This window comes from Mustela erminea, chromosome 12 (genome assembly GCF_009829155.1).
Source record: "Mustela erminea isolate mMusErm1 chromosome 12, mMusErm1.Pri, whole genome shotgun sequence".
Lineage (NCBI taxonomy): Eukaryota > Metazoa > Chordata > Mammalia > Carnivora > Mustelidae > Mustela > Mustela erminea.
This window is the reverse complement of record NC_045625.1, coordinates 79604934-79618112: the sequence shown is the minus strand read 5'-3', so window position 1 is coordinate 79618112 and position 13179 is coordinate 79604934. Positions and strand designations below refer to the sequence as shown.

Here is a 13179-nt window from a genome sequence, read left to right as displayed (position 1 = left end):
AACTTTGTTCAAATCTCAGCTCAATCATTGACCAGCTCAGTGAGCTCAGACAAGTTACATGCTCTCCATGCATGATTTCATCATCTGTAAATGCTGATAAAAATCCTCTCTACTTCAAAAGGTCATCTTGAGGAATCTAATTTTTTTTAAACATTTTAATTTAATGTTTTTCATGTTCCAAGATTCACTGTTTATGCACCACACCCAGTGCTCCATGCAATACGTGCCCTTCTTAATACCCACCACCAGGCTCACCCCTCCCCCCACCTCCCTCCCCTCCAAAACCCTCAGTTTGTTTCTCAGAATCCACCATCTCTCATGCTTCATCTCCCCCTCCGAATTCCCCCAATTCACTCTTCCTTTCCTTCTCCTAATGTCCTCCATGTTATTCCTTATGTTCCACAAGTAAGTGAAACCATATTGATAACTGACTGTCTCTGCTTGACTTATTTCCCTCAGCATAATCTCCTGCAGTCCCGTCTATGTTGATACAAAAGTGGGGTATTCATCCTTTCTGATGGAGCCATAATATTCCATAGTATATATGGATCACATCTTCTTTATCCATTCATCTGTTAAAGGGCATCTTGGCTCTTTCCAGAGTTTGGTGACTGTGGACATTGCTGCTATGAGCATTGGGGTACATATGGCCCTTCTTTTTACTACATCGGTATCTTTGGGGGTACATACCCAGTAGTGCTAATCATGTCAAAAAATGGGCAGAAGACATGAACAGACACTTCTCCAAGGAAGACATATAAATGGCCAACAGACACATGAAAAAATGTTCATCATCACTAGCCATCAGGGAAATTTAAATCAAAACCGCATTGAGACACCACCTTACGCCAGTTAGAATGGTCAAAATTAACAAGACAGTAAACAACTTGTGTTGGAGAGGATATGGAGAAAGGGGAACCCTCTTACACTGTTGGTGGGAATGCAAGTTGGTGCAGCCACTTTGGAAAACAGTGTGGTGATTCCTCAAGAAATTAAACATAGAGCTACCTTATGATCCTGAGGATCTGTCAAGAAAGTGAGCCAAAGACTTAACAAAGTGATGGGTTCATAATAGGCATGCAAAAAATATTAGCTATTACTAGTATTCAGGATGGTGTAATTTTTATTAGTTTTATTGAGTATTGAACTAATGAGAAATTTTATTCAAAATGTGATTGTGGATGCATTTCAGTCACATTGGAGGAGAAGATAAGTCATTGACACGTCTCCATCTCAAAGCTTCAGAATACTTGACCATCTTTTTATTTGGCTTCTTGGAGTATGTCGGTGAAATCATTTAGATAGTCTCCTTTATGTTGGGTTTAAAAGAAAGCCTTCATGATTCTGCTTAAAAATACAACTAAAGGTAGGATAAATCCCATACAGTGTTCCAACAGTTTCCTCCACTTTAATTTAAAAAATGCATTTTGGACTCAAACACTGGTTGCTACTCTTCTCCTGGATGAGAAGTCTCAATGAGGAAATAAAAAGTGCTGGAGACTAGTAGGTCATACTACTTCACTAAAATGGCATCCTGCACAGAGAAATCAGCAATGGCTGCTTTGCCACATGCATGTGAAACATGGGTATTAAAAAGAGTACGTAACACAGCTTTTTAAAAATGAACCACAGAATAAAAGGTTAAGATAGGTCAATGCTGTAATATCAAAACACACTCAAGTGATATTCCACACTATAGATATATTTCTGGACTACCTCATTCCCCTCCAGAGTTCAGTCACAGAGAGACCTAAGCTCATCAGTTACCATGTTTGCTCCACATTTAGCAAATATCTAAGAATCCATATGTGCTGGAGAAAACTTCTTTACCAAATGAAATAGAAATAGAATTCTTTTCTTTTCTTTTCTCTTTTTAATTTTTAAGCCTGAAAATGATAGAGGAGACCAACTTACAGGAATGATTTGGCCACATACACCAATAGGCTCGTGTCTTGTGTAAGTGAAAAAGTTTCCATCTGGAAAATAAAACACACAATCATTTGTGGACAAATACGTTTGACATTCATGGAACGGTCTTTGGGGTTGATGTGAGAGGAAGGTGTAGACAATAACTGAAAACAAAAGCAACAAATAAAGAAATAAAAATAACCCCCATGTCTCCAACCACTTACAAAAGGAAAAATCCACGTCCTGCAATAGTAATTTTCAATGAGAGGAACCATAAAACTGATGTAAGCCAAGGCAAAGATACAAAACCGGAATGTATCTGAAAGATATTTAATTCTCTCATCTTGTAGAAGGACTATTTTCTAATTTATCCTCATTCTCAAACTTTATTTTCTTAAAAAAAAGGTACAAGGTGGGTGGCTAAGACAACTGTTAGAGTTCTTTTTCTGACAGTTCGATCGGTAACGGCAGAAATTTTTTGGAGTAAAAATTACAAAATTAGAAGAGAGTAGAATTAAAAAATATCTCCCTACAAGCCTACTGGTTCATTCTAAAAGGTGGTGTTTTTTGTTGTTTTTTTTTTTTACGTACCAAACAATAAAAACAAATCTCTTCATTAAAAAAAAAAAAAAAAAAAAAAAGGAGGAGGAAGAAAATGCCAGAAGTAAAATACATTGTTTTGCAATCTGGATTTGAACTGATTCATATGCCTCAAAGTCTGATGAGGTTACATTGTGCTTTTTGTTCTGTTTTGTTCTGTTCTAGTTCCCACAAAAGCTTCGCGGCTATCATAACAAGAAAGCTCCTTATCAAATCTATTTGTACTTAAAATAGTCCCTCCCATTTTGTCAGAGGGTAAAGAAAGAGTTTCTTGAGTAGCCTCATTTCTTTTTGCCACCATGTTCTCACTCTCCCTTTTTAGTTCCTGGCTGTTACTTTTAACCTGCTTGAATTAGATTGAAAATGGCCATCAGGGTCAGTCCTGGAGGGTGTTGCAGTTCTAGAGCCAGTAAATGTAAATGAATTAAATTCTACCCCTAATGTTTTCCCAGTTAATGCTTTTTTATATTCCTCTCCCATGAGCATTCTCTGCTAAAATACTAAAGCACATACATACGCATTTCATCATGCAAATTCTTCAACTGAGCTGTAAGCACCACCTCATCTCACTTTGAAGCCACTCAGAATAAATCAGTATGAACTGGTTTGTGGAATTAATGTACCGTAACTCTACTGAGTGAGACCAGGCGCAGATGACATAACTGCCTCACACTGGAACACGCAAAGACACTTAAATAATTACATTATAGGAAGGGCATACATTTCACTATCAGAATACAAAGTAAATCATCTGAGGCCAACTTTGAAAAGCCTGGGCGGTTAGAGAGACAACTGCCCTAATTCAGTGACTGTGCGCATAAGAATGTTCTTACTTGAATATTTTCTAAAATATCTGTAGTGTGATCTTCTGCACGATTATGCTGAAACAATTTGAAAGACCATTTGATAAATCTTTGCAGAACTTCTAGGCTCAGAGCTGCTTGTCTCAAACTCAAGGAGAAAATCAGTCGGCCTTTTTGGCTGACATCTTTTAAAGGGAGAGTTTGGAGTAATTCAGCTCTACAGCGATCGCCTCTCGCCTACCCTCTCCCCTGATAGTTTCTCAAAGGTACTCACCGATGGGTATCGTGCGGCCTTGGATCTTGTCAGCCCATCCTGCACAGTAGCGCAATGTTGTGATGCAACCACCCAAATCCATCAGATAGGAACTGGAGAAGAGTTTTCCACCATTCATTGATTCCATTGTCTGAAAAGGAAATCAAACCTCAAACGTAAACTCCCACAACTATTTTCGATTAAAAAATCGAGAGGTAATATTTTGAAGAAGCAGGTACTAGAGAATTTGGGAAATAGAAAAAAAAAAATCCTATAAGCTATCTTGTATAACGTTTCCTTTCCCCAAAGGAGGTAAAAACAGAACAAAACAAAAAGAGTAAAAATGACTTGCTTAGACTTGCTTAAGGCCACATAACAAGATCCAGATAAAAAGGGCGGGAAGATTGCGGCTTCTATACCCTAGCATTCCTTCTTCATTCTGAATGTCCTCCGGCTGCACAGCTTGCTAGGAATCAGTCCCAATTTGGAAGACACACAGTTGGTGAGAGTGAGTGGCACCTCTGTTCCTAAGTCAGATCAGAGGCCCAGCAAAATTTCACTTATTGTGTAAACACAACTGTGGGACAATTTGGTGACTATGAACGGTGCCTCAGTGATCATTTTTGGTATTTGCATTGCATCCAGATATGACCTCTGTACACAAACTTCAGTGATTCCTGGATCTTCCATCCATGAGTTTTCTTCAGCAGAACTTTGAATGGTGAAACTTCCAGTGTTGCCCCTATTGTCATAATTATTGTTTGAATGGTCAGGCTGGAAAGCGCAACATTTTCTGGTATGGTTTGCTAACCATCCACTGGTTGACCTGGTTTCTTTTCTTCCTTTCCTTCAGCAGGAACTTTAAGACCTCTTTGGGGATCTCATGTCCTGCCAGGGCAGGAATATACAGGTGAAAAACTGTTGAAACTGTTCCTCATTTGTTACAGTCTTCTGTCTCTGTGTGACCCTGACTGCCATCCCCAAACTTCATCGGACATTTCTGTGTGCCTGATCTTTCTTCCCCCTTAGGATCTTATGCTGACAGAGAGAGCGAGCATTCTATAATCCACAGAACAGCTACCCAGGTGCCCCAATTGTGCAAAACTTCTAACTCCGTATTTTTTGCATGATTTGAATCATGCTGAACCTTTGAATAATAAATAGTTCCTTGATTAACTATAATCGCTCAAGTTGATTTAAAAGTATGTACATGGGGGGCACCTGGGTGGCTCAGTGGGTTAAAGCCTCTGCCTTCAGCTCAGGTCATGATCCCAGAGTCCTGGGATCGAGCCCCCCATCGAGCTCTCTGCTCTGCGGGGAGCCTGCTTCCCCCTCTCTCTCTGCCTGCCTCTCTGCCTACTTGTGATCTCTGCCAAATACATTTTTTTAAAAAATTATGTACATGGGCTTCTTTATTACTGCCATTATAAGATTCTAAAGGTAATGAGAATTTGCTGTGAAGCTTGATCTTGGTATTGGTTCATTTGCAGTTGGCTTTACTCAATGTCTAATTGAAAAGAAAACAAGGAAACACCCCACCCATTTTACTCGCTGACTCATCTAACTGCCAAAATGTTTTTTTTTAAAGCAGTATACATAAAAAATACAGTTTGTACAAATACACAAAGGATTGACTTTTTTTATTTGTCAACTTTTTCACCTGTAAGAAGACCATCATTTAACCCAGACCACTGTGAATACATACATTTCAGGAAGGGAAAAGCAGCCATTTAGTAAGTTTCTTGGTGGGTTAGATTAAAGAGAAATACATCTATTTTAGAGAAATATCCTGGGCACCTTTGGCAAAATCTATGAAATTTTTCCACAAAAAGAGTTCAGTGGTCAGGTAAGTTGGAGAAACCCAACATTCCAGGACATTCACTGCATGTGACTTTGTTAAAGGCCCTGAGAAATTCTAGAATAGAAGGGGAAAAAAAATTTGTTTAAGAGGCTATAAGTTGGGGTTTACTAAGATTTAGCCTGTAGAATCTAATCTAGGTGTAGAAACGAACATTATCCAGAACAAGCACGCAGCTTCCCCTTTGAGAATAAGCTCAACGGTGTGTACAGTTCCTGTACAGTTTCTATACAGGAGCTGGTAGGAGTCTTTCCGTTTTGTTTGTAGGGAGCACAGAATCGTCACTAAAACCAAAGCCACTTGCTATTCCAAACAATGGATGCTTTCTAGAGATCTCTCTACCTGCCCAATTTGGTTAATACTCACTGCCAGGAGAAGCCGATCTCTTTCAATTAAGTCAGCCAACTTGTAGATGAGCCGCCCCCTCTCCGAAGCATTCATAGTACGCCATGGAGAGCCGATCTGAAAAGCCTTTCTTGCAGCCTTCACTGCTTTGTCAATATCCTCCTGCAAGTCAAAGGGAATTCATTTCAGTAGCCTAAACATGTTAGCAAATGCAGTGGCAGTAACCCTATAAAACAGACTGACAGTCCCCATAAGCAGATGCTGTGTGTTCATTAGCCCGAAGTCCAGCACACTGTACGAACTCAACTGTCAGCTATGGGAGTTGCAGACATGCTGCCTAATCTTTAGAATGATGAATTCCACACACACACAGCTCAGTCTTGATTTCCCTGAATAGCAATATTGTAATATTATAATATTGCTACCATTGGAGTGCTGCTCACCGTACATCGATCAAGTCATGTTCAAATTACTTTGCACACATAAATTCATGGAATTCTTTATAATCTTGTGACACGAATATGTTTCCTGTTTTACAGAAGAAGAAACTGAAGCAAAGAAAGAGAGGAAATTGGCCCAAGGCCAATAGCTGAAAGTGGCAGAATGCTTTTGCACGGAGCGGCTCTGATCGTAGAGCCTTGGCTCTTCACCGTGATCTATAGCTTTGGTGATGGACCGAGAGTTCCAGGGAAAGCTCAAGATCTACTAAAATGGTGACTGTCTTCTTGGATGGCTGAGGACTCCATAGCCTGTGCCTGCTTTTTGAGAACCTACTGCAGGATGAATGAAAACTGGGTCTTGCTGTTGAAAGGTAAAGAGTATAAGTGCACGTTCATTTCTCCTGTGCAGAGAGAAAAGGCACTGAGAAGTGGAACTGGTATACAGAGGATCCGTCTGGGTATTACGACCTCTCTTTTCCCAACTGCGTACAAAGGGATCTTTTCAGTTCCTAACTAGTTACAGAAGTCAGTTTCTTATTCTTAAGGTGCTACTTAAAATTACATTAATTCAAATAATCAAGCCGGGTCAAAAAAATCCAGTAATTCCGCATTTAGTCTAGCCTCTCCACTCCTTCACTCCTGCTGCTTTTACTCACACTCTTTTCCCGGAGCCAGGTTGACTCCTCCTGTTCTTTCCTAGTCAACCTTAGTTGCGTACTTTCCCCTGGCCTCACCATTCCACAGATCCCTGTTGAGATCTCTTGGAGTTCCTATAGCATATACCTACCACAAAACTCACCACCTCTTCCATTACTACTTTATATGTTTTTTCTGCCTCAAATCAGTTGTAAGCATTTTTTTTTGAAAGCGAGAGAGCATGAGCGAGAGTGAGGGGTGGGCAGGGCTGGCTTGGGGGAAAGGGAGAAAGAAAATCTTAAGCAGAGTCCATGCCCAGCACAGAGCCCCATCAGAGGCTTGATCTCACAACCCTGAGATTGTCAGTGAACTGAGGTGACATCAAGAGTCAGACGCTTCATCGACTGAGCCACGCAGGCTCCCCAGTTGCAGACAACTTAAAGGCATAGATTGTTCTAATGTTCTTTAGTGTGTAGGACTGGCCACGACACAGAGCTACATAAATTCCACAAATCATGGCTGCATCTTAGGCCAGTTGGTTGGAAATTTTTGCAGAAGAAATAATTTCTTTTGAGAATAGGGGAGAAAATTGCATAAAAATTTTTTAAAGTTGCTCACAATTTAGCTGAACCCCATTCAAGAATGACCCCTGCCCCAGTGGGAATCGTGAACCTCAAGTTAATATTCCCCACCTTGGAGTATATTTCATTAAAAAGTCCAAAACTTAGAAGTCTGCAAATTAAAAGAAATAAACTATTTTTACAGTATTTATCACCACACTAAGATGAGTCCAGCACGATATTTTAGAAGTGTAATCTACTTTGACTAAGTGATAACATTCACAGAGTCCAAGCAAACATTCTTTCACTATAATACATCATATATTTGTTTATCTCACTGCCTAACTTCTGAGAGAATGATGAGTATATATACAATAAAATAATGCATTGGTACTCGCCCTTCCTGAGAAACGTGTATATAGTCATATTGGGGGTATTCAGTTAATCACACTAATTATTTATATTTGGATATTGTTTTATGCTTTAAGTTCTAACTTTTCCCAAGGTATACACAGACAGTGCCATTTGGGAAAGAAATCCCACAAGATTCGGAAATTGCCAGTATGATCTATGGATACCACAGCTTATAAAATATATGCTGCTGTGTGTTTGAACAGGTCGGTGTGACACAGCTTTCATCTGGATCCTTCTGCTCAGTGTTCTGCCGTCAGCCTTAGCCAGATACAGTTTATCAGAGCCATCCCGGCCTCTCAAAGGGAAGGGAGAAAAATGGCTTCAAGACATCTAACTCTGCCGTGCGGAAAACACACTGAGATAAGACTTTCTTACAGTTGTGTCCTGTGCACCATAATCCTCCTTTGCTCATAATCTATTTTATCTTGCAGGCACAGAAGTAGAGTAAGGATCGTTAACACATAGATTTGGAACAAAACAACCCAGGTTTAAATTCTGGTTCCCCATCTATTAACTCTGTGAGTTTGGAGACATCCACCCCACCCACCCATCCATCCATCTATCCATCCATCCATCCATCCATCTGTCCATCCATCCATCCATCCATCCATCCATCCATCTGTCCATCCATTCATCCATCCCCCAATCCAGCCATCTATTCCTCCATCCAAAAATTTGCTGAACACTCTACTGTAAATCTTGGGATCCGGCTACTAATGATCAAATCAGGAAGACAGGAGATTGTCCTTTTGAAAATTAAATAAGGTAACACTGGAAACACATTTTCTCTGTGACAGACATGACTCAGTGTTCATTAAGGGGTCACAAGGGCTATCATAGTTGCAGCAAAACAGGCAAAATCACCCTAAAATAACTCTCAGTAGTTCTAGTATATTTTAGTCTTTCCTTTCAGTTTTCTCTACCGTGTATCATTTTAGGCTGCTATTATCTAATCGTAGCTTGCCTTCTCAAGCCGTTCTCTTCTGTGTCCCCCAGCTGTCTTGCCGATGGCCACCAGGCTAATCTTCCTCATGCAATTTTATGTCACCACTTTCTCTATCAAATATTTGCAACTCCCCTTTGTCTATGGTCCTCAGATCAGACTCTTTCTGATCTTCAAGACCAAACATTTTGGGGCCCTACCTCACCTTTCCAAACTTGTGTTCACATTTTTTTTTCTACTCTGTCTGCCCCGACTGCTTTTCACCTTTGCTCCTGAAATTCTCCTTGCCAAGAATGTTCCACCAGTACAGCTCTCTATTTTCAAAATGTGACATACTCTTTAAGACCAAATATCATAATCTACTTAAACCCTTGCTAGTCTAATCTAGCCTGATGGTAGCTCCCAGGAAGAACTTACTAAGCTCCAGGCACTCAGTGAAGCCTTCCGTAACTCTGCAGTTACTACGACAGTTCAACACCATGGACTTTGTTTTACGAGACGTGAAATCCAGCATGAAATCTATCAACCAAAATCTGATCCCACATCTGGCTCCCAAATCTGGTTTTATAGCTCTGCAAGACATCCTGATGGTGATCTTTGTGATGAATATTTATTGGTCTCTGTATTAAAAGCTATAATATTCCTTATTATTCTGGGCCTACAATAGGCAGTTAATAAATATTTAACAATTTAATTACCAACCTTTTAAACTCATCATGTTACATTGATTTTATAGAAGAGTGCTCCTGATATAAATAATTTGCTTATATTGACATGCATATCATAAATCATATTTTAACCTATTCTATTACATAAGAAAGCTTTTACACTAACCATAGTAAGCATAAGGGTTTTTTTTTTATTGTTATTATTTAAATTCTATGAGTAGTATTTCTTGGAATTTTACTTCAGGACTAACATCTCCAAGGACATGGTTTTTCAATTCACCCGAAAACAATTTGGCATATTAACTCAAATTTGCCACCCAATAACACTTTTGCCTTAGAGGGCTTTAAATGTTCCTTTTTTTTTTTTTTTTCCAAGTTTGGATGATGAAATATCAAAAGACCTCTTAAGCACAGTTGAAGAAGGACAAACTTCTTTCTCTATTGCTCCCAGGCTGCCCGTTTCCATATTAGATCCATTCCAATTTGGAGAAAATAGTCATCAGACCAGTTTTACTTTTACACCTGTCATAAGCACTTACTTTAATGGCCATTTATTTTTATCCCCACCAATTATTTGTTAGGTCATGCTCAGTATTAAAAGCAGTTTTCAGGATTAGTCAATATAGCCTAAAAGAGGCACTGGAGTGAAAAGAAAACAGTTCCCACCCACATCTGTGCTTTGCTTTGTAACCCCCATTCATTCTCACTCCTCCTCCTTTCTTTTAACACCATTGAAAGGCAGTATATAGCCCATTGTTAGGTCCATTCTACTCATAAATTAAACCCCTAAAACCTCTTGGGCTCATTATCTCAAGAGTCAGTTCCAGAATATTAGGTTTACGGTGACTGTGTAATTTACTCGATTTGTACCTTTCACTAAGCAATGTTAGGAGTTCACGTGCATTTGTCAGTTAAAAATTGTGAAAGGAGCAATCATTATTTAAAAGCAAACATCAGTAGATTACTCCGGAAGAGAATGGGATGACAAGAATGCTGAATGTGAAGCAAATAGCTGGTTACCCTGAACAGTTTATACCTTAAACAACTGAACTCAAGCAGCTGGGTTAGCGTTGTGACCCGATTTGAAGCTTTGCTGGGTGTTAGTGAGTGTTCCTGATCGACATTCGCGCAGACAATACAGCTCTGCTCTGAGCGGGAGTAATTACTGATAAGCCCACAGCAAATAGATGACAGGTATTTCTAAAGCTTCAGGTCTGCTCCTCAGCTCCCCCCTCACTGCACTTTAGGAAAAAGGCAAATCCCACCACCAACGATGCAAGAAAAGTCCTAGGAGATCTTGATAAGGTTGCAGCTGGAGCTCTAGGCACAGATTTGTCTTCCTGATGAAACAAAAGCTGCACGCCAGTGGCAAAGAGAGATGTCCAGAGCACCAGGGCCAAAGCACCAAGAATACTTGTTCTTTTGGTAATTGCCAACACAACCGTGTCTGCAGTCTTGCTCCTGAGCAGCATTTATACCTCTGGAGAGAAGGAGCGGGCAGCAGTCAGGGGCTCAGACGTAGCTCGCCCTGCTCTTTATTGCTTCCCCTCCCCACCCCAGATTGCCAGAGCCACTCAGCCAACTAGAAGGACATTTGCTGTAACGTGGCGTTGCAGTGTTGGGTAGATCTCCCGAAGTCTCTGGCATCATTTCTCTGCTGAATAGAAGAGTACATGTTTCTCTTCTTTCTAGGAATGGCCCAAAGCACATAGGCTTCTGGGTCTCCTAAGACAGGTTGCCAGGGATCATCGGTACTTCTCTGCTCAAGTCTGGCCTTGTAACATTTCACAGGGGTGCACAGAGATTGTTACGGTGCAGGTTCTCACTCCAACTTTCTTACCTATTAAAGTCCATGCCCCTTAGGAAATACAATCATAATTTAATGGTTTAATAATTTCATGCAGTAGTTCTCAAAGTATATTCCCCCATCTCCACCCCAATCAGCAACAGCAGCATCCCCTAAGAATTTGTCAGAAATGCAAATTTTCAGGCCCCACCGTAGAATTACTGAAACAAACCCTACAGGGTGGGGTGTGGCCCAGAAACCCCTGTTCCAACAGGCCTTCAAGGGAATTTGGTTGCAGGCAAAACTGTGAGAAACACTGCCTTAGTCAGTAGTTAATTTAGTACTAGATTCCTAAGATGATGAGAGTGTGTATGTGTGTGGGGGGGTGCTGGTATATGGAAACTCAGAGCTTAATGGAGGAGTTTTACATATACTTATGTAATTTCATTACCTGTAGGAGGTAAGACACTGAAAGTATGATGGTAAAAGGTAATGTGGACCTTTACAAGAAGCATGGTGTCTCAGACAAACCCACCGATACCCATGCAACACAGGGGTTATCATCTAGGTAAATATGATGTTCTGTACTGGCACAGTTCAGAGTAATTCTACCTGGGAAATTTTGGGAGAGCTTTAAAGAAGAATAAAACCCTACAATGACTGGGCTTTGTTATATCCCTGGCACTGATAAAACACTATATCCTTCTTTTTTTTTTTTTTTAATTTCTTCATTTGCGAGAAAGAAAGAGAACGAGCAGGGTGGGGGGCACAGTGAGAGGAAGGAGGAGGCTCCCCACCGAGCAGGAAGCCTGACACAGGGCTGGATCCCAGGACTCTGGGATCATGACCTAAGCCAAAGGCAGATGCCTAACCAACTAAGCCACCCAGGCGCCCCAACATCTTTTCTTACTTAACTTTCCCCAAGTTTTTCCTATCTCCCTCTTACACAACAAGGAACCAAAGCTCAAAAGGAGGGTCAGTAACATGTGAAACATTTGTGTTCTTTCTAGAGCTCATGATCTGAACTGGGACCCGAGGATCGTACCTTGACCCTGGCAGTCACGGAGGCTGCGAACGGTGTGCACTATCACTATTTGGACCGTGATTCTGGGCACAGGGAAGGTGAAATTCCTATGTTGATGGGGGTAGCCTGTGAAGGCCTCTCTGGCCTTTTCCCCAGAGGCTAGTGAGGAAACCCATGAAGAATTTATGCACAGATGAACTCTGGTGTGTACAGAGAGTGAAATCTGAAAGCGGTGGCCTGTGTTCTCCATTCTATTCTGCATCTACTTCTCAAGCTGTCGACCCCTCTGGTTAAACTCTGAACTCTGGCTCCTTGAGGCTCAGATCTTATGTCTTCTGATAATATTGCCACCCGAATCCGGGGGCTTCTCTAAACCTAAAAGAGCCCCATAGGTCTATGGCTATCTTAGAATAAATCTACAAGGCTCAATGCCTTCAATTAGGGATCTCATCACGTGGGGAGAAGGTAGTGAAAAAATGGGAACTGGGCAGGAACATGGAGCTGAACCTCAGGTCACAAATAGTTATTATCCTTGGGTCGACATTCGGACTTCATCTTTCAATGGTCTTTTATGTACCCAAACAACTTATTTTTTAATACCTTATAGGACAGAGATTTCAAGCTTGATAATATTTGGACAACTAAAGACTGAGAAACACATTCACATTTTAAGGTACGTGCTCAGGTGAAAAACAGGAAGGCTTTTATCTCCTCACTTCCCAGGCTATTTAGTATTTCACTTTTATAATAATCACAAGGTAAGGCAACCCTGCCGGTCACAGACTCTGGGGTCAGAAGGACAGCATTTGACTACTGACTTCATTATTATTATTGTTTTTTGATTTTTAAAATATCATTATTTATTAACAATGTTCCCTAAAGTAAATTAGTCAACCTGTCCATTCTGTTATTTCGTTATCATTTGTGAAAACAGTTACAAA

At 40.5% G+C, this 13179-nt stretch overlaps 1 protein-coding gene across 1 annotated transcript in view; it reads right to left on the bottom strand.

The window, feature by feature from the left end:
* The window catches only part of ALDH1A1 (aldehyde dehydrogenase 1 family member A1), a 52370-nt gene that overhangs the window by 25988 nt on the left and 13203 nt on the right, over nt 1-13179 (bottom strand). The window contains exons 3-5 of the mRNA XM_032306349.1: nt 5789-5929; nt 3586-3715; nt 1915-1976 (exon numbers count right to left, since the gene is read on the bottom strand). Coding sequence (XP_032162240.1) covers nt 1915-1976; nt 3586-3715; nt 5789-5929 — 333 coding nt within the window. The remainder of the gene's footprint in view (nt 1-1914; nt 1977-3585; nt 3716-5788; nt 5930-13179) is intronic.